Source organism: Centruroides sculpturatus, unplaced genomic scaffold, assembly GCF_000671375.1.
Source record: "Centruroides sculpturatus isolate CEXI.00-Female unplaced genomic scaffold, Cexi_2.0 scaffold1012, whole genome shotgun sequence".
Taxonomy (NCBI): Eukaryota; Metazoa; Arthropoda; class Arachnida; order Scorpiones; family Buthidae; genus Centruroides; species Centruroides sculpturatus.
This window is the reverse complement of record NW_019385155.1, coordinates 262,474-288,921: the sequence shown is the minus strand read 5'-3', so window position 1 is coordinate 288,921 and position 26,448 is coordinate 262,474. Positions and strand designations below refer to the sequence as shown.

The following is a 26,448-nucleotide window of genomic DNA, read 5'->3' as shown; positions in this document are numbered from 1 at the left end:
AGAGAACTGACAGATTATGAATAGTATTATGTATTTAAAGAAAACATCAACACACATAGTTTTCAGTAATTGTCAATGAAACTTAAAATGTTTTTTTTCCTTGCATAACTAAGACACAGGGTGCTATTGTTGCTGCAGGTAGAACTTTTGAATGAAATTTTTCGATGGGCTTAGATGGATCAATTCAGTTTCTATCTCACTAATATAATCTCTCTGAATCCCACCAGTGGCCAAGTGGTCTTTGTTCCCGGAACACTGGGAGTTTGGTTATGGGTTCATGCCTCACTTGGATGGGCTGGCCATGTGGAGTTTTCTGGATTTTCTCCACATATGCCTAAATAGTGGCCAGTTTCCCTTAAAAGACCTCTGGGAAGGCATTCCCCTAGGCAGATTGCCCAAGTGTTGCATTGCCATAAGTTAACAACAACAATATAATCTCTCATAACTTTTTCTTGTGGGGTTTATCAAACACCTGTTACAGATATTGAAACATTAAAAGATTAATAATACAAGACATGTTTTGATTGCATAATAAATGTAATCAGAACTGTCACACAAGACATGTTAGGTATTTGGAGAAACACTCAGAGAGGAATTGAATTATTGTTTTGATATTGTGAGAGTAACACCTGATGTGCACACAGATTTCTTGAAGATGAGAAATTTTTTCAGTTTGTGTACTAATTAGGACAAATAATATGGCTGTATCTATTTTCCTAAAATAAATACAAGTGTCAGTAATCCATCAGATCTTTTTTAAACAACCTGTATTGCATATTTTTTATTTATTTATCATTTATCTGTTTATCCTTTGGCATTAAAAAATTATATAAAAATAGTTGTAATTGCAGTTCAATATTGATATACACTAATACTCCGAACTTACGCGATAGGTGGGACCGAGCGATAACAACATAAGTTGGGGTATAATTTCGCAATTTGTGTAAAATCCAAGTCGGATGTATGTAATCTAATAAATGTTCTCATTAATCTTATCTCGTCTTTTGATTCGTTCATGGTTACAAGAAATCACCACGTAGTGTCTCTCAAGTCTCCGTAGATATAACAAACACAGAAATAAATAACACAAAATAAATTGTAGCTATGTATCGATTCTGCGCAACATGTCTGAACATGTAAGCCGAACAATAGTGTGGGGGGAGTGAGTAATCAAGAGTTGCATGGCGCTCAAACAAAAGACGAATTGACGAGGTTTGAAAATTGCGTAACTCCGGGTTCGTGTAAGTTGAGGTATTACTGTATATTAATACTCTTAAAATTTGTCATAGAGTTTTTATGTAAATATGTTTATTTATTTATGAATTACATTAAATTTTGTTTACTTTTTCTTAAGAAATTAAAAATATTTATGAAATTTAGATGAAAATGGTAAAGCCATCTCTCTTGGAAAATCTGTTTCACCTCCTAAATACAACAAAAAATTTAAAACAGTAGAGTTAATATATGAAAATGGACAATTATGTGAAGGAGGACATTATTCAACTCGCATCACTCTCTACTGTAAACCTGGTATGTATTTTTATTCATTTTTTATTAGGAAATAAAATATTACTTTTTATAAAAGAAAGATTTAGAAACGTTGTAAAATAATATAAATTCTAAAATTAGATTATATATTTGCAATATTCTTCTAATCGTATATTTAAAATTATGTAAAAAATAATTTTTTTTTACTTTCTGAGTGATTATTTCCTTTCTAAAATCTTTTAGAATGGCAGACATTTAATTTACCTTTGCTGCCTCAGCTATCTGGTTGCTTTGTTTAGATTTTTGAATAATTTAGCAAGAATTCATTAAAAATTTGACAAGTTCATTGGGATTGTTGATTGAAAAAATTAATAATTTTTTTTAAATACAGTGTCTGATCTGTACAGACCTGGAAAGTCAGGGAATAAGATTTTTAGGAGAAAAAGTCAGGGAATGGCATCAAATGTCGGAAAGTCACAATTCGCAAATATTGCAGAATCCATCTGCCATTCTCACTCCTTTTTGATTCGACTACGTCTTTAAATTTGGTTTGGTATAAGGAGAGTCTACAAAAACTGGAGTGACTGAAAGAATGGCAAGATTCATCTTTTATCTTGTAAACTATAAATGATAATCTAACAATTAAAATTTTGTTGGATAGAGGATTTATGTTCGTATTTAAAATGGTGTATAGTGGGAGTGTGCATCTGTGAGGGGGGGGTTTGTGTTGCGCATGAACACTGAAAATGGTGCTATCGCACAGCATTTGGGCAGTATAACTTTGGATCGCAAAGAGATAGGGCATTGAAATTGGTGTTAATTTGTACAGAATGACAAGGTCAATATTACTTAGCAATAATAACTGATAAAATTGGATTTGACAAGTTATAAGCCAATAAGTGTGCGAGTTGAAGAAAATTTTTATAATATCAAAGAAATTGCAAAGGAAATATGAACAGAAAAGTAGGAAATATGTTTTCGACCTATTCCATAGGCCATCGTCAGGTTGAAAATGGACAATTGGAAGATTTTGTTCCACAAGATCGAATACAAATATTTAAATTTAAAAAAAACTGACAACAGGTTTAAAAAATAATATACTAGTAAAGTATAAAAATATATATAATAAAGACAAAGAATAAAATAAAAATAAACTCAGAAATACTATTAAATATAAGTATCAACTAATACAATAAAATAAAATTAATGTGTAAATTATGGGTTCCTGGTAGATTTTTTAATAATATACTTCCAGGCTGATGGAAGGCCTTCCGTGTCCCTCTCATTAATACAAGTCTCTTCTAGTTTGCTCTTATAAATTTCTATTTTTTCAGTGGTCCTTGCTAATGTTGGGGATCTCACTGGTTTGATAATGTCCGCATCATCCCATTTAACTACCAAACTTTGTGCCTGAGCCATCTGGGATAGTACCGTCGTGTTCAAACTTTTTTTGATGTTATACTTGTGCTCCTTTAAAATTTAAATATAAAATCGTGGAACATAATTTAAAATACAAAAAACGCATGTAACATATAAAAAGATGCATGTAAAGAAGCCAATGCGTATGTGCCTTGAATCACATAGGAGATGCGGGAAATGAGTGTAGAATTATTGTTGATTTTTTAAACGCCTGTATAAATTAATCCAGATGTCCGGTAAGTTGAGGGTAGGGGAGTTGCATGGGAAGAGCAGTTTTGTGAGGAGGGCCTCCCAAATATATAGCAAGCTCCCTTCATCACAATGTTTTGAGTATTGCCACCAGATTCCAAAGTGCTATGTGGTGATGATGTACCTCCAATTTGGAAAGTTTAGTGTCGCAATTGCTAAGTGCCACCGAACCATTGTTGGTGTTCAGATATGCGAGCAGCCAGCATTCTGGCAGTCGCTCCTATATAATAGGTGAATAGTCCTGATATTGGATTCTGCAGGGGAATGGAGTATACACCAGATTTTTCCAGGGTGAAAGTAGCATCTCTATCATTACACAAGATTCATTGCAAACATGATAGTGGGGCAATGGGTAAACAAAAACCATTTTGCCTAAAGATCCGGCAGTGAAGCGTCCACAGTATGGGAGTGAGGGACGGAGCATTGTTCAATCCCTTCATCTGCACAATGTGCAGGGAAGAGAGACTGTATAATGCTGTTTTTGACATGGATGTACTTGGAAGAACTAAATCCAGCCCCGTATACCACTGTGCAGACGGCCTCCAGTTCAGTATTGATAAGATGATGTGTCAATGGTAGTAAGAATTCCCATCTGATCAAGAGAACTATGGCCGCATTAACATATTGCTGTGGTTGACAGGCTGTGGCCTTTAGTCTTACACTCAAATTCCTTGTGTAATGCCGATATAATCTTTCCTAATCACCAGCTGTGTGTTTTCGTTTGGTATCCTACACCTGCTTTTTTCTTCCTTCCTAATGCTATCCTTGTCATTTCTTAAATTTTATATAGATTCGGGGTTCTTTCTATATTGTGACAGCGCTATGGACAGAGCAAAGGAAATTGACAGAATTCTACAAGTAACTGAAACCTTAAGCTTATTCACACTGAACGTGATTTGCTAGTGAAAGTGAAAAACAGAGCGAATAACATGTAAGACATGATGTCATTTCCGGTGAATTTTACCATTTTGTGAATCGCTTCGAAGTTCGGAACTGTCAAGCTTTTTCGCTAGCAAAAAAATTTTGCACCAGTTGTATTCCAGCTAGTTGTCATGTGGTTCTTGTTGTTTTCAAGATGGCTACAGAAACTTTCTCACGCAATAGATTACATGTTGTAATTACGGATTTTAATATTTCTCTCACCCAGCATCGTGTTCTTTTTGACTTATTTTTCTTTCTCAATAAATAAATAAACAAATGTGGTTAACGACAGAATATTGAAAGTGGCCATTTTGTTTTTTGAGATGACGTTTACACTCACTTGCAAATGATTGGCAGCTTAAAATTTGCAATTGCTTTTTGCTTTTGGTTGTAGGGTCAATTTCGCTAAGCAAATAAAAATCGCTTTTCACTTTTTACATTCCCTTTTGCTATTCGCTCAGTGTGAACTAAGCTTTAGGGTACATAAAAGACACAATAACAGGAATTGTTAGAAGATGCGAGAAGAGCATAAAAAGGGGCTCAATACAAGGTCCCAGTAAAATCACAAAATTCACTTATAACAGATATGCCGAAAGCATTATGAAAGAAACTGTGGACAGCAAAGGATCAACAATAATTCTAAAAAGTGCCCTGATTATATCGGCATTACAACAAGGAATTTGAGTGTAAGACTAAAGGAGCACAAGTACTCAAAACTTCACTGCTCTCATTATGAGTTTCAGGGGAAAATGGGAAGAAATGTAATGACCATGAATGGATTCATACTGGATCAAAATTAGCACACAATGTGTGATTTGTTCCTCTCATGGAGTGTGTGATTTATTCTGCTTAAATTATTTTGAATTTCCTGCCTCCTCGCTTTAAGAAAATTCAATTTTACAATACAAATTGAGTCTTTTTCTTATTTAAATAAAATTTACAAACTAATGTAAATAAAATCACAAAATTTTTTGTGCTGTAGAAATGATGTAGCCAATTACATAATCGATTTTATGCCAAGTTTTTCAGTTTTTGTAATTGAATAAAGTGTTTTTAATAAAAAATGTATGTAATTGTGTGCAAAATGGGCTTAAATAGAATTGGCTGAATATTACCTAATGGAAAGGGGAAATGCAGGGACCTGAATAGGTCAGGAAATAATGTCATAATTGGTCAGGGTAAGTGAAGGAATCACAGATGGAATTACCTGTATGGACCCTGTAAATATATAATCTTTCATTAAACATTGTTTTTAAGTAATATTATTATTTTGATAACATTTTCTTGGAGCTATTATATTTCATCTAATAATTATTACTGGAAAAATAATAGGAATTTGGGAAAGATGTTAATGTAACATGTAAGTGAAGTTTTTTTAAACTTCACTTACATGTTACATGTTACATTACATGTTCGTAGTTCACACAATTGGTAATCAACTCGGTGCGCCAATAACATTAACAAAGTTCAGATAGTTCAATATGCTGAATGGTTCGTCGAGAAGACACCTTACGACGAAGCGACAAGTTGTTGGCTAGAAGTAACCTTCTGGCGGTTGAAGAACAGACAGCGAGACAAATCCAGACTTGACTCAAGCTTTCATGCACACTTGAAGATCTACAATGAACTTGATGTATATCCTGAAGTTCCAAAGCAAACTTCTCGAAGTTCCCATGTTGAAGTGAACTTAAATCTCCCACTTCGACATTAACCCTTTTATAGCCATCGACAGCGGGTTGGACGACCAGTCAGCGATTACTTGGCCGTAGCTTTATGCAAATATGCAGTGTGGTGTGATCCTCGACCAGTCAGTGATTAGCTGCTCTGTCAGAGGTCCACTGGTGGTGTGATGATCTGCTGACCAATCAGCGGCCATGCATTCAAAATCCAATTATCACTTCCTCAACAGTTTTTTGTGACAGCGACCGTTACCAGGTAAAAAAGGCGGGAATCATGTTCTTACATGATCCTATCCTGACAATGTAATATTAAATGTCTTGAGTTATGGAAATAGATATTTTCAATATAAAGATATAAGAATATATGTTGCCAGTTTCTTGGCTTAAAAAACACAGTACTTGTAGTTTGTTTTAGAAATTGTCATTTTTGATTTTACAGTTTATATTATATTAAGCTTTTATATGTAAAAAAATATCAGTAATTAATATAATTTTAATTGCTATTCATACAGTTTTAGGTTAAAAAATTTCTTTTATAATTTTGTACTAATATAAATTATATCTATAAATGAGCTAAAAATTAGCTTCTTGTACTTTGCACAAAATATTTTCATAAATATTTCCAGACTCAATCAAAATATAAAACATTAAAATCTGTCTTCTTTTTTATTGATAGTTATGAGATGAGTTATCAGATCAAATAAATAATCAATCCTTAATCAATTTTTTTTAAAGAGTAATTCTTAAATTATTTTTACAAGAATAATTAAAAAAACAAGATTTATAATATACAAACATTTTAATTTTTCTGCTGTGATAGATATTTTCTTCAATTTTTTTACATGTATTTTGAATTTCATTAAATGTTTGTTCTTCATGCTTATTAATAAAAAAAAGCCACACGAACTCAAAATCAAGTTAGACAGGTCAAAGGCGACGGGATATGCTTCCGCACAGACACACACGAGGAGGCGGAAGTACTCTCAGAGGCAATCAATAAACTCCCGGAGATTTCTAGTAAGGTGAAAAGTAAGATCTCAGAAGGGAGAAGGCCCAGATTAATCCTTACAAATGTACCAAAATCAGTCAACGAGACTGAATTAACATCCATAATAATTGAACAAAACGAAAACCTCCCAATCTCCAATGACGAATTTATAAAATCGACCCGTATCAGCACCATACTCAATAGGAATAACGCAAAAGAGAATTGTCGCCATATCGTCCTTTCCACCACACCTAAAATAAGAAACATAATGGTAGGCACAAAGCACGTAGCCATAGGATGGGCTAAGATACAAGTAAACGACTACATCCCTCTGGTCAGATGTTTTCAATGCTGTGGATTTAACCATATCTCCACCGACTGTACCAAAAACCAGAAGTGCAGTCATTGTAATAAAGGGCACAGGTTTGGTGAATGTCAAAGGCTAGAAGAACCCCCTTGCTGCACAAACTGTAGAACAGCAAACAAAGACCTACCAGAACAGGAAAAGTATAACACGGAGCATAATGCTTTTAACCCACAATGCCCTGTCACCATTCGCATGAAGGCACTGACCATTAGACAAACGAATTATGGAGTGTAACAAAATATCAAACACCTTGAGGATTCTACAAGCGAACTTACAAAAATGTAAAGCCGCCGCTTCTGATGCAATACAACTTGCGGCCACAAGGCATACGGACATCTTGGCCATACAAGAGCCTTATACCTACCACAATAAAATCGCAATGTTCGGCTCCAATCGCATACTTAACCATGGTGATAGGAGTGGCAATCCTCCTAAGACCGGCTTCATAATCTTTAATGACAAGCTTGACGTTCAACTCATCACTCAGCATAGCAACGAATACTTCACAACGATTAACCTCAGCCTGNTGAAGTCGTAATATCACTAGAAAAATGTTTAAAGCACATAAAATCATATTAAAATATATACATTTACAAGTATGTTCTGTATTTACAGTACATGCATTCGTAAATTTAAATTACTTTTTTCTGTACTATATTAAAAACTAAAATTTATTTGTTTGTAAGCTTAAAATAGATCCTTATTAACCATATATTATTAAAAATGCGTTAATAAATAAAATACAGAACCGGAATTGGTAATTTATGGTTTAGCCTAGTGACAAGTAGATTCGGAGACAAGTAAATTCGACTTAAGTCGCCTCTCCTGGAACCAATTACCGACGTAAGGCGAGGTATACCTGCATAATGCAATATTCTTAAATAAATCAACTATATTAATTATATGTATTAAAAAATGATTAAATACTTAATATAAAAATTTGCTTGAATTATTAATTTAGGTATGTTAGACAGTTCACCAGTTTTAAAAACAGTAACTAATAAAAGCTGCTTATATGAAATTGAATGGCATACTGCTGCTGCTTGTCCATTAAAAGTCAAGAAAGGAAAAGATTGTAAAGTATTTGATGATGATTTAGGTGAGAATTATATATTGTTTGTATTTTTTAGAGTCTAGAGTCTAAATTTTATTTCTATAATTACCGTAAAATATAATTTTAAATTTGTTTATAAGATTCCAAAAAGTTTTTAGAGGATTACAAATATATCTTCACTTTCAAATTATTTTTTAAAATAACTAAATAAGATCTGTTGTTTTTTAAATTAAAACTATCAAATTTACAAATATAATTTAACCTTTAAGTGATAGTAATTAGCTGCTTTTCTCTAAGAGATTTTTACATAGACAATTAAAAATTTGTTTTGTTTTAATTACAAAAGTTAATTATATTAAAAAAAATTATTCCATATTACTGCTACGTGCACTTAATGCAAGGATCATGTTTGTATATTATCAATTGCTGTATAATATAATCATATCAGCACTATGATAGAAACTAAGAGTTCAATTCAATAGGTGTAAGAGAAGAGTAAGAATAATACCAAAAAACATTGTCAGTCTTTACAAACATGTCAAGTAACATAGCAATATTTTCAAAACACTCAATAATAAAAGTTGCAATGAGCAACAACTGTAAAAATAATTTTCACAGATTAGAAAAAAGTTTATCAGTATTTTGCTTATGACAAACTTTGTAATGGAGTAATTAAAATTACCCAAACAATCTTTAAAATGTCATATTTTTGATTACTTGTTGTTTAATTTCTAATAATATTTTATATTATATGTTGAGTTATACAGGGTTCCTACATAACTAGAAAGTTGGAAAAAATCAAGGATTTTCATTAGTGTTCAGAAAGAGTCAGGGAATTTGTTTCCTTGACTGCCTTATTGAGTTTTTTGTTGATAGTATATTTGATTACATGTAACCATCTACATTCAGCATAAAATAATGTGGTGCAATACAATTTATGAAAAGAGGTGCAGAATATTTTCAGGATTCAAAATTTCTCCCAAGCATACACAAAATTTTCCCAAAAAGTTTACAAAGTAAAAAAAAAATTATAAATAATTTTAATTTAAATGGTATTATTTATCATTTTAATAATTTTTATTGTGTAATAAAACAATTTCTGATTTTTTTTCAGTTTATTAATATTTTATGAAGTTTATGAAATTTATTAGGGGATAAATTTAATAAATATATTCTTTCATACATGGATTATACAAGATTTGTTAATGAGTAACAAATAAATAATTGCTTTTTTTTTCCAAAGCCATGTAGATTTATGCTTATGGATTAATATCAATAAACCAGTTTAATCTTGTATTAATAAATCATTTTATTTTTAGTTTTAATAATTTGGCAATTATAAAAAATAACTGTTAATTAGAAAAAATAACTAATTAAAAAGTTGGAGAAACAATACCATATGGGCATAGTAAGTTAAATGCTATTTTATTTTGTCATTGTGCCATACTATAAGGGACATGAGGGTCAGGGAATTTGTACAAAGTTGGTCAGGGAAAGTCATTGAATTTAAAACAAAAATTTGAGTAGGAATCCTTTATATATTTTACATTAATAATATAAAAACCATTGCATGTGTGTGTGTGTGTGTGAATTCCTTATAATTCTTGCAATTTCTATCCAGTTCAGATGAAGTTTTGATTATATTCATTTTTTGTTCTGATGGAAAGTATAGGCTACTTATTTTGCAGAAATATTAGCCATAGAATAAACGATTTATCAATTTTGAATTGGTGATCACATTTGTGTTGTGTTGATGTCAGTGACCTCATTTAGTTCATGCTTGATGACAGAATTTCCCTTAAGTTACATTTTAAAATATTTTGGCAAATGGCATATGTTAAACTTACTTCATTAAATTTAAACTTTAAAAAAGATAGCCATATCATGTCACTTCTATAACAAATTTTTAAAAAAATCTTTCCATAGTACCTACGTGATGTTCTATTATCCAATCAAAAGTAAAGTCTTATGAGTCTGTTATTCAGAAAGTGTTATCATTCATCTAACTAACATACATACAATTTATCTTTGTTTTATCAATATGGAATTAAAAAGACTTGCTATTTTGTCCTAAAGAAATGCCTAGGGGAAGCGTAATTGTAAAATTGGTCAGGTAAATTCTAATCTAAAAGAATAAGAACAACTGAGACCCCTGAAGGCCATGAAGTCCCAACTTGAGCAGCATTGAGTAAGAATGGCTTTGTCAAGGGCTGCAGAAACAGCATCACAAAGTTTTACTCAGAATGTATTGTGTAAAGAAATTTTATAAAGAAAGATTTTAATAGTTTTTAATATAAATGCCATCATCTATTCGTTTGTGTGTAAGTGAATTCTTTGTAACTCCTATTATTTTTGTCCACTCCAGATGAATTTTTGTTTTGTTGCTCCTTATGTTAAATAGATAGTATGAACTATTTAATTTTAGAAATATTAGCAACTCTTCTTGAATTTCTTGAAATCTCTACTCTTCTCAATTCTTCGATTTCTGCTTTCTAATAAAAATATTCTACCATGTTTAATGGGGGAATTTTTGGTTAATAATAAATTAATATATAAAATATATTGTAATAATTGATTACCAACATTCTATTAAATTAATTATAAATTTATCATGTTTTTAGGATTTACAGTAGATTTGAATCCACTAAAATCAGATAAGAATTATGAAATAAAAACAGATAAATATACATACTACTTGAATGTTTGTGGTCCAGTTAAAGGAACAAAATGTGATGAAAATGAAGGAAAATCTCAAGCTGCTGCTTGTCAAGAAGAATCAAATGGGTAAGTTTTTAAAAAATATCTCAATTTTTGTATATATTAAATAATAGAATTGTAGATATTCCAAATCCAGATTTTACATCTAGCAGAACAGCTTATTACTAAAATAGAAAGTATAGTTTAATTTTGCAAGTACAAAATTCTCTTGTACATAATTTGATATCATTAAATAAAACTTTATATATAAAAAAAGTATTTTTTGGAATGAAAATGGCACAGAAAAGGAAAATTAGCCACTTATAATAATAATTTAAGTTATATTGAAATTAAGTTTTTATTTTGTAAATCAAATTTCATAATATCTTTACAGAAGATTTTGGAAGTTAGGTGAACCTAATTCTGAATTATTCTATGTTGATGGCATGATAAATCTAACATATGCTCATGGATCTCCTTATAATGATGAAAATAAAACACCTCGTTTAACTTCAGTTACTTTCCTTTGTGATCATAATGCTGGGATTGGTAAACCAGAATTTATTAAAGAGATAAACCAAGCATATTCTTTTCAATGGAAGACCAGTTATGCATGTCCAACTAGTAATGTGGCAAACTGTTTATTAAAAAATCCTAAAAATGGAGTTCTCTATGATTTCTCCAGGTAAGGTTTTGAAATTTATACAGTTGAAATAATACAAAACATGAAAAGTTTTGATATTGTTGTTAAAAAGTAATTTTATTTAGTTGTTGATCTTTTATTGATTTAATTTATAAATAATAATTTTCAATTATTAATTTCATTTTACAGACTGACTAAAACTGTTCAAGAAGGTAACTGGATAGTAAATCAAAATACTAATGGGAAAAAAAGAAAATTTTATTTAAATGTTTGCCAGCCATTAAATCCTGTTATAGAATCATGTTCATCTGATTCATTTGCTTGTGTAATAGAAACAAATGAAGAGGTTAGCATTTTATTTAGTAATGATGTTTTATATATATATAAAGTCTTTCATGTGTAATTTATTGATGCTTGTACAAGTATTATGAGATTGATAAATTGTATATTAGTGTCTTATGTCCACTGACAAAGGTAGATTATTTTTTCTTTCCAGCATACCACTAATATAGCCTGATGGCATATGGCAGTGGTTGGCATTGTCACTAATTTGTTGACAACCAAAATAATCAGTAATATAAAAATGTATTTAATATATAATTCTGGGTGCATTCTCATATATACATATATAAGGACTAAATTTCTCATTTAATTCTAACAATGCATGGCCTTTGAATCCTGATGAATCTTTATTCTCATTATTTTTACAAATGGCATCATAAGCATTTCTATTAAACCAAACAATCACCATAATTAATTGGGCTATTATTTTGCTACAATTAATAATTAGAAATTAAGTAATGTGGTACTAGAAGTAGATGTTAGGTGCCATCTCTTATCAAAATTAATAATTATAATAATTTAATATTATTAAATAATTTAGAACAGTCTGGAAGAAAAGAAATGGTGTGGAGCAGGAGTCAAACCCCCAACCTCCACTTACTGTGCAGTGTGCTGCCCAGTAATGCCATCCAGACTTCCAAGCAATTCCTCACTTTCAGACATACTGCTAGGCATTTCTATGCCTTGTCCCTATCAGCTATAATAATAAGAATTATAATTAATGAATATTTTAAAAACAGTAAGTAGGTATAAAATTTAGATGTATGATTTAGATCATTAAATTTAATTATTATTATAGCTGAAGAAGAATGGGACAGAGCAATACTTTAAGTCCAAAATTAATTTGTAAAATGTTGAGAATAAATGTTCCTTATAACTCAACAAAGATGGAATTAACAAAAACTTTGTGTCCTTTTATGTACAGTGTAAAGAAAGAAATTTATACATAATTCATTCATATTGTATAATGATAAAAAAAATATTCTTTTGTGAACTAGGACTTGTTATACCCTCAGTATAACAAGTCCTAGTTAACAAGAATGTTCAAAGTGGACAAAAGTATAATATAAGTAATTAAGGACAAGAAGCACATATCAACATAAAAAATATCCATTTGCACAGATACTTAACTGCCAGGTGATCAAAAAAGTTTGCAGTTTTTGCAATTGTAACTATTGCATAAAAATCTTTGGAGTTTGATTTTTAAAATTTGGGAAAATCTTGCAAAAAATCAGTTTAATCATGTTTTTATTGGTAATAACTATACACTCAAATTTAGAACATACATGATCCCCTTTCATATACTAGTCTTGTTTTTTGCAAAGCTCTTCTTCATGGCTTTTCCAACTTTCTTCTCTGACTTTTTTAAAGGTCAAGAAGTTGATTTGTTATCTTTGTTTTATATCTTAGCTCTCTCTTTATGAAGAATCTTAAGTTCATATCTCTACCTCAAAGCAAAGTAGACAGCTGAGTTAAGTTCTATATTCCTAACTGTACAGTATATGTATTTACAGACTACTATGTAAACTATTTATAATATTGCACAACACATGGATATCCCTATACAACTCATCATTTGGAAGTTCCTTGTCAACCTTGTTCTATCATGTACTTTCTCCTGTCATGGTCCCTCTTATCCTTATTGTTGGTTGGATGTCTCAACCAATTAAAAAGTCAGGATCCCAACATGTAAAGGGAGTTTGTTACTGTTTGTGTCATGTGGATGTTTAGCCAAAATTAGGTGCCAACAAGACAAATCAATTCCCATATGTCTATAGGGATTACATGTCTGTCAACCTTCTAACAAAGTCTTTTTTTTTTTTACATTCAATTACTAAAGCCTAGTTCATTCATACATTGATAGTAGTTAATCGCCTAAATGTACTTCTGGACTACATTAGCTTGCTTTCACTTTTGCATGTATCTTCTATAACTTTAGTTAAACGTTAGTACCGTATTTTAGAAAGAATTATCTATATGAATTAATTTTGTATAATGAGCTAAATTATTATAAGTCTTATTAAATTAAATAATAAATATAGATTAAGTTCTAATACTAAGTATTGTTTTGTTGTCTATAATATTGCAAATTAAATAATTTAATATTATTAATCAGTTTAATTCAAATGTCTATAAGTTTTGGTTAATTTTATAAGAATACTTTTCAATTAACTTTATGTATTTGTATAATTTCAGGGAGATACATCTGTCCATAACTTAGGGAACAAGATGACAGAACTAGAATTTAAAAATCAAGGGCATTTAACAGTGAAATATACTTCTGGTGATCCTTGTACATCATTTGGTAAAGCAGATAATTATACAACAACAATTCATTTCTTATGTGATCAAAGGGTATTAATATATTCCAAATTTTTTTCACAACTAAAATAATTGTTTTATAATATTAGACTAGACTAAAATTATTAATATTGGAGAACTTAAGAAAAATATTCATTTGGTAAGATCTTTAAGTAAAATTGGTGAATAGAATTGAAGATTACATTACATTTATTCTTTTATTATAATCTATAATTATGAATTTAACAAAATTTCAAGATTTAAATTTTGAAACAAATTTGATATTTCTGAGACATAAAATAAAGAATATATAATTATAAATTATTTTAAATTTTAATTAATACAATATATATTTATGTAAATATTATCATTTGATGGAATGGTAATTTTCAATTTTGAAAATTATGATAAATTGATAAACTAATATAAGAAAATTTTAAATAACAAATTGCATTAAAAGACTGTGTGACTTTCCTACTCTAATCCAATATCAAAAGGTACTGGAGGAAGATGAATGTCTTTGTTTTCCTTCAGAATTCAACAGGATAGTGCAAAACAGCAGCTATGTGTATCTTGAGCCACTAGTAGAACTGAAATTCACGAAATTTGTACAGTTATTGCAAAAAGAATTAAAAAGCAAAGAAAATTAATGCTAAAAATTTTATCTGTTACTGCTAAAGTTTATTCTAAAAATTAGACGAGAACTTGAACAAACCTTTTACTCTGTCAGTCAAAAAATTTTTTTCAACATAAAAAAGAGTATTTAACTGATTTTTTTTAAAAGTTTTTTCAACTTTTTTATTAGTCATTTGTAGAGCATTATTGTGCTTTCATTTACAATTGATTTCAGTGATTTAACATATGCTTGATTGTAAGTGTTTTGTATTTTCTGTACTGTAGTATTTGCTCTCTTTACCCTGTTTTTCTGTTGATTGTCATTTTTGCCTCCTAAGGTATTACAATTTGGTTTTTATTTCATTAAACTTGGAAAATGTCATTATATGATTTTAAAATCTCCATCGATACAAAGATGTGCTTTTAGCCTTAACCATAATTTTACATAAAATACATAACTATATAAATTTATTATCCATACAATGTCAGTTTTAGATTATTTCATACTTTTAAGTTTATAGAATGTGTGAGATTGCAGATTTTAAGGGAATTTTGAAATCAATGTTAAAACGTTTTTTTTTTTTTATTGTAAACATCCCCGATAGAAAAAAAACTCTTTGCAGAGTATCAGATTGGATGTCGCCTTTTGTATCAACAATCAAGTGGGAAAGTTGACACATAGTCGTCAAAGAATGCGAGTCATTGTCAACAACGGACGATCATGTGACCCCTTTCCCACAATAATACTATAAAAGATGGAGTAACTGAAAGCTCAGGGTGATCAACTGGAAGTTGTACTTGAGATAGCGTACATTTTAGCCTCCACATCTTGATCCTGCTGAGGAAACAAGGATGAGGACTATGATACTTCCATAATCGTAAGAGATCGTCGCCAATAACTCTCCATCAACACATAGAGGTAATTATTAGCAGTCTGTGAACTCTCTCTCAACAGAAATAGGCACAGCTGTTAAAGATTAGCCCTGTTGTAAATAATATATCGTGTAATCGTAAGTTTAACCGCATTTTGTCACTTTTAGCCTTGTATAACCTGAATGTGTTTTGCTATAAACATTCTCATGTATTGTAGAGTTAGAAATTTATTAAACCTTTATTTTGTTTTTTGTTGAACCTGTCTCCTGTTTATTTGGAAACGGAACCTATCAATTTACCAACCCACTCCCCACTTGAAATTTGCCCTCCTAAAAGCCATTGAGTGACAAAGTAAGCGAGTTTTATCAACTTGATGTGTAAGTGGCAATTGGGGAACTGACTCTGTGCCCTCATAGTCTCACAAATGCTAAATATAATAAATTGTTCAGTTATTTTAAGAACAACAATTTATTTGAAGTTCTATTTTCTGAGTTTATTACATTACAGATTTATTGTCTTTGATATGTGATATCACTAGTATAGAACAGTTTATTCATAATAGTGAAATACAAGTTATAATTAATATTAAGTTTTCTATTTGTTTAACTATTCCTATCAGTAAAATATGGATAATTTGACTAGTTAAACAATCAAAGTGTTATTTTATCCTTGTAAAAAATTTTTTTTTATTTACAGGTAGAAGAATTAAGATTCTTAAATTTGTTGGGAAATTGTGAATACATGTTTTTGTGGTCAACAGAAGCCGCTTGTGGTGTAAAATCTGAAATATCTAAAAATAAATGCACCATCGTTGATCCATTAACTGAATATACATTAGATTTACAATCTTTAAAGAGTGATCATGGTTACAGTGTTACTGCTGATTCTCGTACTTTTAAGGTAAAGTTATATATATAAAATAATAATAATTGAATTAAAATCTTTAATAAGAAAAGGCTTGTCTAATTAGATTACAAAAAGCTTGTCTAAATTAAAGCTTGTTTTAATAAATACTAAAATAACTTTTATCTTGATGAAATAAATATTATGATTAAAAAATAAATGTTTTTAATAATTACTTGTTTTTATAATTTTGATTGTAGTTAATTATAAAGGAATGTTTGATTAAGAGTTAGAAGTTATGATTACGAATTAAGAGAAGTTACAATAAAAATACATATCAGTCAAAAAGTTTTTGTGTTAATTAATGATAGACACTATTAATTTGACATTGTTTTAAAATTTAATTGTTAAATAAAGTTTTTAATTTTTATTCGCTTGACTTTGCAGTTTGATATACTCAGATGAGAATTTTAAATTATGTTCTTTAATATATATTTAGTTAAATATATGTGGAACTGCTGATGGATGCACATTTGAAGGAAAAAATGTATCTGTTTGTGAATTAAATGAAGGAAAACCTCATAATATTCTTGGATTACTAAATGATTACTATTTGGAATTGTCTGATGATGAAATTATAACACTTGTTTATGAAGGAATTTTTAATCAAGCAACAGGTAGGAATCAAAATATTAAATCTGTAAAAAATTCATTGATTCTATAAGAAAATATTATTATTTGTATAAATAAAATAACTCTAAAAGTTTGTCACTATAACTTGTTATTTGTAATTAAATTTTTTAATTATATAAGTAAATTGTCAATGGTGTTAACACATGCCAAAAACATATTTTGTGATACATTATTAAAGTTTTTATTCATTAATATATTTTTGTGTGGAATGTGTGTAAAAAATTGAATGGCTTTGTGTGAGAATTTCAACCAATAGAATACAATATTTGTTGATAATTCAGATAATTTATCATAATATAATGAAAATGTTATATTACAGTATAAGATAATGATTGAGAAGCAAACATAACTTATATTATAGTACAGTGCAAGTTTTAAAATAAAGCATGGGTAATAAATAAGTAATATGCAAAACATTGAATATATAAAGACCATGTATAGAACATGAAACATTTAGTGTATAAAACTTAATTTATTTAAATGATAAGTAGTAATTGTCTGAAAGTTAAAAAGTTTAGATTTTTCTGTAAAACACTATGATGATTTATTTATATTTTTTTTATGGTTATACAATTTAAATGTAAATTGATATTTATTTTATTTGAAATTTAGTTTTTAAGTAAAATACTAAGAAAAGATGAAATTGATATTTATTAAACATTATTCAATTTCTTTATTATGAAAGTTTTAGTTTAAAACTCTGTGTCATCAGAAAGATGTGACATTATATTAAAAAAAAAATTAACTTCAGAAAATTAAAGTTTTTCCTTTCAACTTTTATTACAAACTTTTAATTAATAAAATTTTTATTTGTTTAAAATATAATAATATATTAAATATTTTGAAAATCTGAACAGAAACTTTGAAAATAAAGTAACAAAAGAAATGCCATTTTGTTAAATATTAGTCAATTTCTTCAAAACATTATTAAAATTTTCATTTTATTTAAATGGTTATTTTACAGGCATTGTATCAAAAGTTTATGTTGAATTACCATGTAAACAAGGAGTAAGACAGAAGGAAATTAAATTTATTCGTCAAGACGGCAATGCTTACTTTTTTGAATTAGAAACTTCACTTTCATGTTTTCCTAATCACATTGATTGCTCATTTAGTGATTCTTTTGGTAATAGTTATGATTTAAAATCTCTACTTAGATGGAAAAATGACAATTGGGAAGCTGTAGACATTCATTCAAATGATAAATATCATATAAACTTTTGTAAACCATTGAATCCAACATCATTTTATACATGTCCAGGTATGAATATTTTTATTTACTAAAATATGTTAAATTTAGTTACATATAAAAATAAAATAAAGGATAGAAATGTCAATTTTACTGTGAGTTAAAATCTAATTTTATTTTGTATAGTTGTATTTATTTTGAATATAATAAACTCTAGTTAATTTATTAATTTTACTTTTTGAATTGAACTGATTAAATTTTGTTTTGATATATATTAATGTTATATATTATATTAATATATATTAATGTATATATATACATTAAGCATATATATATATGTGTGTGTGTGTGTGTGTGCTTAATGTATTATTTTGTATATAAAGAATAAATTTTCAAAATTAACATCAACTTCTGTGAAAATAAATCATTTTTTTATTTTTGTAAAAATTATGAAGTAGAATAGCCCAATTTCTTTTTATCATATAAATTTGAAACTTGGCATGTTTGTTCTCTGAAGATGTAATGAGAGCAAAATCAAATTACAGTATCAATTACAGGCTGCTGATGGGAAAATGTTGTATTTTGATATGGAAATAGTGTTTTGAAGTGGATGTTGCTTTTATTTATTTTGTTTACTACTAGAAAACAAGTGTAAATTATGTTTTTGTTTGAAAATATTGCTATTGTAACTGCATTTTTAAAGCAACATAAGTTGATAATTTAGGTAACATTTAACGTAATCAAAAAGGCTTGGGGGACATAAGGATTAAGGAAAAACATTCTTCATTTTCTGAATGAAATAAGGAAAGTGTTTTAACTCTTTTTCTGGAAGAAGCAGAATTACAATAGTTGTATTTTGATATAGAATATGCACAAGTTCTTTGGAATGACCCAGGTGCTACAAAGGTTTCAATTTTGAAACATAACCTGTGTTTTCAGATCCTGAAATACTATGAAAAAAAAACCATTGTTTTGTTACAGCAAAGTCATAGCATAGTCTGGGAAAGCAGAAAATTATTTTTCCATTCCTAATTCGTTTTCATTAGTCTACAGAAGTTGCATTTCAGAGTCTGCTCTAGATATACAGGAGGATGCAAAAGTAGGTGTACAGTTGTCATTATGGAAAAAAAAGCATACAGGGAGAAAATAGGAAGAAAAAACATTTATTATTATGTACAAATTAAATCACAAATAAAAAATACAAACTAATAAAAGATAATAAATATAATAATAATGAACATCAAACATTTGTATTTCTCAGATTCTCAACTGTATACCTACTTTTGCATCCTCCTGTATAATTTGGTGATATAATTGTTTTCTCATGTTCCTTATAGCATTCTTTATATAAAAATAAACTCAGTTGAATGTATTAATTGTGCATTTAATGTTTGATTTCCAGTAAATTATATTCAGGACTATAAAATTGATTATCATAAATTATGCTTATACAATGAAATAAATTTATCAAAATATTATGTACTGTATTTTATGGTGCATAAGATGTCCAACTAAAAAAGGCAGGACTTAAAAGTTACTCTGCATCTTACATGTGAAGTAATTTCTTGTAGGCTAATGAATTCTTCAAACAGCCTTCAGTAGGCTATGGGTAATATCTACCTAGCCCAACTTTTAAATAAAAATGTTGTTATTTAATTAAACATGTTGTTTCCAGGATGATTAAAGGTTTTTTACTGAAGAGTTATGTCCATTCTCTTATTGCATTTAATAAGTTAACGGCACAGGATGGCTTAAATACACTAAATATTTTTTCATAAATATTTTGTGCTGAAATAGTGGTGCATCTTATGTGCTATAAAATTTTTTTATACAATATTTTTACTGATAAAAATTTACCAGAATAATACTGTTGTTGTGATATAATCTTCATTTTGATTTCTTGTTTAACAATTCACTCTGATATGACCTATCACAAAGCAACATATAGTTCTGTTTTCATATTTTATGTTTACCAATATTATATAATGTCTTAACTAATATACTTTAAGAATGTTTAATTTTAAAACTCATAATATATTATTTAATAAATATATATATTTAAATTAATAAAAAAAATAAAATTCTAAAATGTACATACATATATATTATTTGAAAGCTGGAGAAGTTATGTCATGTCAAACATCCCATGATGGAAAGGAAGGCTTCAGTTTAGGATACATTCAAGAGAAACCAATTGTACATTCTCAAGGAATTATTACTTTGAAATATAAAGGTGGCACACTCTGTGATGAAGGACAGTTTAATCGTAGCACAAGAATAAATCTCAAATGTTCAACTGTGCAGGTTAGTTAATGAACATTTGAAATAATTAAAATATTTAATTGCAAAATTAAACAAAATGTAATTATGTTTTCAGAAAGATTTGGTTTTTGTGGGAAAAACAGTAGATTGTGTGTACATTTTTTCTATGGATACACCTGCTGCATGTCCAATTAAGGTAAATATTTTAACATTTTAATAATAATCTGAATATTAAAACCCCAAATACCAGAATTTAAAAAATAATGCTGCTTTGATTGAATTTTACAACTACATTAATTTTTTAAAAATAAATTTGTACTTTTATTTGTCTATATCATTACATAGCATAATATTAAAAAATTATTTATAGTAGAAAATGAAGGAGACTGCTAACTAATGGATATATATAGTTTATTATTTGAACTGTAATTTTTTGTTAAAGCTAATATGTTGAGATATTTTAATATTACTTATTTATTCACTTATAATAAAATAAAATCCTTGAAATAAGGAAAATTTAATGGAAAAATTACAGCTTGCATAAATATTTTCTGTATTTTTTACACTAAGATCATTCTAGTTAAAAAAAAAATACAGTAAGAAATAGTTTGCTTATCGGATTTAACCCTGGGGTAGTGCAGTGGGGTGTTTTGCCACCCCCGATGTTTTAAAAGTTGCACTATTCATAGATTTCGCAAGAAATATTTGTGTCCTCTTCAGTAGCTTCATGATTTTATGTATAGAGCATGCTCAGAAATTACTACGATGCTGCAGAAATTCCAGTAAGAGAAAAACAACAGTTTTCAGTGGGGTGTCCAAACACCCCACAGTATTAATTACGTTTTTTTTTAAATTTTACAAATATTTATTTAGTTTTTTTTATTTTTCAAATAACTATAATGTGACCACATTTATTATTTATAATATAGATATAATAATCAATGTGAATAAAAATAATTTAAGTTTATTTTAATTCAAAATGGCTGACTTTCATAAACACATTGAGAAAATACCAAACATAGCAAGTTGCTTGTCATTTGCAATGAGTGCCAAAGTACAATGTCAGCTATTGAATCAGAGTGACAAAAATGCTTAAAAAAACAATTTAGATTTTTACTATTGGTTTAATAATAAGATCTAATGTAATGAGTTTTGATAAATGTTGTTTTTTATTTTCATGGATTTATGTACTAATATAATATGTAATCATACCTGAATATAATCATATGTATAATGACACATGCCTTTACCAAATAAATGAGTAAATGTTTATGAATTTTCATTTACATGGTTTATGGACCCAAAAAAATGTTGGGGTGGACAAACGCCCCACTGCACTAATGCCGAAAAAAACTCAGTGCACTAACACAGGGTTAAATACTTTCTAATTAAAAATTCAGCTAAATAATATATCATTATAAAGAAATCATAATATTACTGAAATTATTTTTGCTTAGCTTTTATGTATTTAGTTATTTTTCTATGAAAAATTCCAAAAATTTATTTGAGGCATGCATTAAAAATAGAATATTTTATACACTTCAATGAAAAAGTAAGGAAATATATTAGAATAAATATATCTTCTAGAGATTGCTTTTGTGTATGTTTAAATAGATTCATTTTTTCCAAATTATTAAAAATTTAAATTTTACTTTGTATATATAATTTTTAGTATGGGAAAAATGAAAGTCTAAGAGTAGTTCTTTGAGAATGAGCACAAAATTACTGTGTAAAACTTATCACACAGGAACACTCCCCTTTCCAATCATGACATAAGATCCTATGCTACTGAAATACTACATATATCCTATACTATTACAAAAAAATAATTAGTTTAAAAGTCACCGTCAGGGGAAAATGGCATTTTATGAACACTCCAGCATTTATGCAAATTCATATCATGTGCCATATGGTTTTACTGCTAAAGCACCATTTATCTATCAGCTCTGACATTTGCCTATTATATAAGTTCCACAAAATAAATATATCAATGATATATTTATTTTGTGGAACTTTATATCACAGTTTCTTAGAAACTATTTGATATTATAAATCCAAACAGTTGCCAGATTACCTCAGGCTATATTAATGCTATTAATTATCAATTAAATGCCAAGTAATTTGGCCTAGATGTAGATGTTAGATGTCGTCTCTTGATAAATTACCTATAAGCCAAATTACTTGACACTTAATTGGTACTTATAGTAGTATTAATAAAGCCTGATGTAATCTGGCAGTCATATGGCTTTAATATAAGAATCAAGTTTGTAGATTTTTACTGTATATGTCTATTTGATACTTTAAATTAATACAGTATTAACATTTCTAAGATTTTTATTTACGTTGATTTTCATGCTAAATAAATTAATTCATTATTGAGATACATTGTTATCCTAATGCAATACATAATTTTATAAATGAAAGTGATTTATATAAACAGTGATTGTATTAGAAGATATGATACAATTTTGATTATAAATCTTATAAACTATAAACATTTTTTTTTTTTTAGAATGTAGATGGCTTCCACTGTGCTGTTAAAATACCAAAGTATGAATACACTATAGATTTATCTTCATTACATCAAGAAATTGGAGAATATCGTGTTAAGCATAAAGAATATGAATATATTCTTAATGTGTGTGGTGAAATAAAAAATGCCTCTGGAAAATGTAAAGGAGCTGCAGTTTGTCAGACAAAACTTTCAGATACTGATTTTGCTATTAATGCAGGTATTGAAAAAAAAATCAGAAATGAAATGAACATCACATAGATAATAATTAAATAACTTTACATTTGAAATGTTAAATTATTCATACTTTTTTTAGGAATGCCAAATTCTAACTTGCTTTATGATGATGGGGTTGTTCAATTGATATATGAATCTGGAAAAGGAAATTGCCATCGTAAATATAATAGGTCAACAGTAATTATTTTTACATGTGACAGCTCTACAAATGGTGCAAAAGGGCCAATATTTTTAGAAGAAAAAGAAGACTGTACTTATGTGTTTGAATGGCCAACTTCTCTCGTATGTTTACCTTATTCACTTCACCAATGTAGTGTTGATGATGGAGACTTCCATTATGATCTCAGTCCACTATCATTACCTGATGATAATTATATGATAAGTCATGGACAGAATTTAGTATTTGTCATTAATGTCTGTAGATCTATAGTGACAAAAAGTGGTAAGTGATAAAAGGAATTTAACTACATTTTTAGTTTTTTACCTTTAATTAAATAATGAACTTTAATTTTTATTATAGATCAGAATATTTTACATAACTTCATAGTAATGAGATAGATCTTTTAAACAATTTAACTTGAAACAATAATGATAATTCTTCTGAAAAATTTACATTTTTTAAACTAGTTTCTAAGTGATATGTATTTTATTATTTAAGAGAAGATTAAGTAATTAATTTAATTGAATTATACAACTTCTTTGTCTCTAAAGATTCAAAGAGATCAGTTAATTTCATTAAAGAAAAATAGTTGCTTTTTCTGTAATATTAAAATTCATATTTGACTGGAGAATCTTATTTTTAACACATAAGTATCTGTTATTTCTTTTAACCTCCATAATTTGATGCGAAATTTTCTAGATAATGGATTAACATTTGTTAACCTGCATACTATTTTATTGCACTGCATTTGCATTGCTCACACTTTCCATACATTGTTTTTTTTTTTTCATGTTTAATATTTTTACATCAGAAATTCAGTATAATTAAATATCTACAATACATACATATTTTCATGCAAATGTATTTAGATGTAGGTAATTATTATATAGATAACATTAATTTACAACTTTTTGTGGTGTTTTCTCTATACAACAGCAGTCAACACATGGCTCTTAAATACTAGCAATGTCATTTCTGTGAGCTATCTTTTGTAAAAATTAATAATAATAATAATGTTATATGAGAATGGTTGGAACCATTAATTTTATTACACTTACTTCAAGAGTGTTAAAATCTGATTGGCAATATAGTCAAATAACAAGGACATTTGCAGTGCTTGAAATATCTAAATATCCACTTCTGGTCTATATTAATAGTTTTGACTAAGTTTTTTTAATAAGTATTATATTTATAAAATCAAAGTAATAAAAGTATAAACTCCATTTTCTTATTGCAGTTCTATCACTTTTATACTAAACCAAATGATCATCATAATTAATCAGGCTATTAATTTCTATTTATTAATAATTATAATTACTTATATAAAAGCCATTGTCTGTGTGTATGTGTGAATTCCTTATTGACTCCTGTAGTTTTTGTCCAATCTACATGAAATTTTTATTATATTTGTTTTATATTCTGACGGAAAGTATAGGCTACTTATTTTGCAGAAATATTAGACATAGAATAAACATTTTATCAATTTTGAATTGGTGATCGCAGTTATGTTGTGTTGATGTCAGTGACCTCATTTAGTTTATGGTTGATGACAGAATTTCCCTTAAGTTACATTTTAAAATATTTTGGCAAATGGCATATGTTAAACTTACTTCATTAAATTTAAACTTTAAAAAACATAGCCATATCATGTCACTTCTATAACAAATTTAAAAAAAAAAATCTTTTCATAGTACCTATGTGATGTTCTATTATCCAATCAAAAGTAAAGTCTAATGAGTCTGTTATTCAGAAAGTGTTATCACTCATCTAACTAACATACATACAATTTATCTTTGTTTTATCAATATGGAATTAAAAAGACTTGCTATTTTGTCCAAAAGAAATGCCTAGGGGCAAGCATAAGAGTAAAATTGGTCAGGTAAATTCTAGATCTAAAAGAATAAGAAGAACTGAGACCCCTGAAGACTGTGAAGTCCCAACTTTAGCCACATTGAGTAACAACTGCTTTATCAAGGGCTGCAGAAACAGCATCACAACGTCAAGCTCAACTTGAAGCTCTTCTCAATTCTTCAATCTCTACTTTCTCATAAAAAATATTTCATTTTGCTTGACAGGAGAATTTCTAGTAATTTAATTTTATTAAATAATTTAGAACAGAACTCGTCCAGAGTGGATTTGACCCTGCAACCTTCACTTACCATGCAGTGTGTTGCCAGTTATGATGATCATTCGGCTTAGCATCAATGCATGGTCTTTGGGAAATTTATTATATTTATCTATCACTTTTTCCTTTAAATATATTTGCTAATTTCTTTTTATTTTAATTACTAGTTTTCCTCATACAATAGAAAGTGTTTTTCTCTATTTATATTGAATTATTAGTGATCATAAATTATTATAAATTAATGTTAATAAATAAATTATATTCTAATTTAAACATTTATGATTTAGGATTAACTTTATTCAATTATTTTTTAATAAATTTTCACTATTACATAAATAAATAAATATATATATATTTTCCTTTCATAGGAATACAATGTTCATCATCTGGTGCTTGTGTAATTGATTATTCAGACTTTACAAAACATTCTAAAACAAAGTAAGTTTTTTATCATCATATTTAAAATACTACTAATTTTTAGTTCAGTAATCATCTTAAATATTATAAAATTTTTGAATTTCAAACTTTTTGTTTCTTTGTACTTTTTGATTTAATTACTAATCACATTTTGTTTTTTAGTGAAAAGGTGGTGCTTATCTTACATTATTTCTCCTTTAAACTGATAAAATTATTAAATTAAAAATAAAATAACAAAGTTATAATTATATTTTTATTAAGAGTTTCGTTTTAATTTATTTTCTAATAGTTTATTTAGAAATAACTTATGTAAATGCAGTAGAGTAGTAGTATATTCACATGGTAAGCAGGAATTGTGGGTTTAATTATTAAAC

The 26,448-nt window shown here is 28.1% G+C and overlaps 1 protein-coding gene across 1 annotated transcript in view; it reads left to right on the top strand.

The window, feature by feature from the left end:
* LOC111635546 (cation-independent mannose-6-phosphate receptor-like) overlaps window positions 1-26,448 on the top strand; it is an 81,853-nt gene that overhangs the window by 27,933 nt on the left and 27,472 nt on the right. The window contains exons 11-24 of the mRNA XM_023380536.1: window positions 1,381-1,530; window positions 8,073-8,210; window positions 10,787-10,949; window positions 11,257-11,547; window positions 11,695-11,851; window positions 14,044-14,202; window positions 16,333-16,536; window positions 16,979-17,156; window positions 18,137-18,433; window positions 20,478-20,665; window positions 20,739-20,819; window positions 23,136-23,355; window positions 23,452-23,814; window positions 26,026-26,095. Coding sequence (XP_023236304.1) covers window positions 1,381-1,530; window positions 8,073-8,210; window positions 10,787-10,949; window positions 11,257-11,547; window positions 11,695-11,851; window positions 14,044-14,202; window positions 16,333-16,536; window positions 16,979-17,156; window positions 18,137-18,433; window positions 20,478-20,665; window positions 20,739-20,819; window positions 23,136-23,355; window positions 23,452-23,814; window positions 26,026-26,095 — 2,659 coding nt within the window. The remainder of the gene's footprint in view (window positions 1-1,380; window positions 1,531-8,072; window positions 8,211-10,786; window positions 10,950-11,256; window positions 11,548-11,694; window positions 11,852-14,043; window positions 14,203-16,332; window positions 16,537-16,978; window positions 17,157-18,136; window positions 18,434-20,477; window positions 20,666-20,738; window positions 20,820-23,135; window positions 23,356-23,451; window positions 23,815-26,025; window positions 26,096-26,448) is intronic.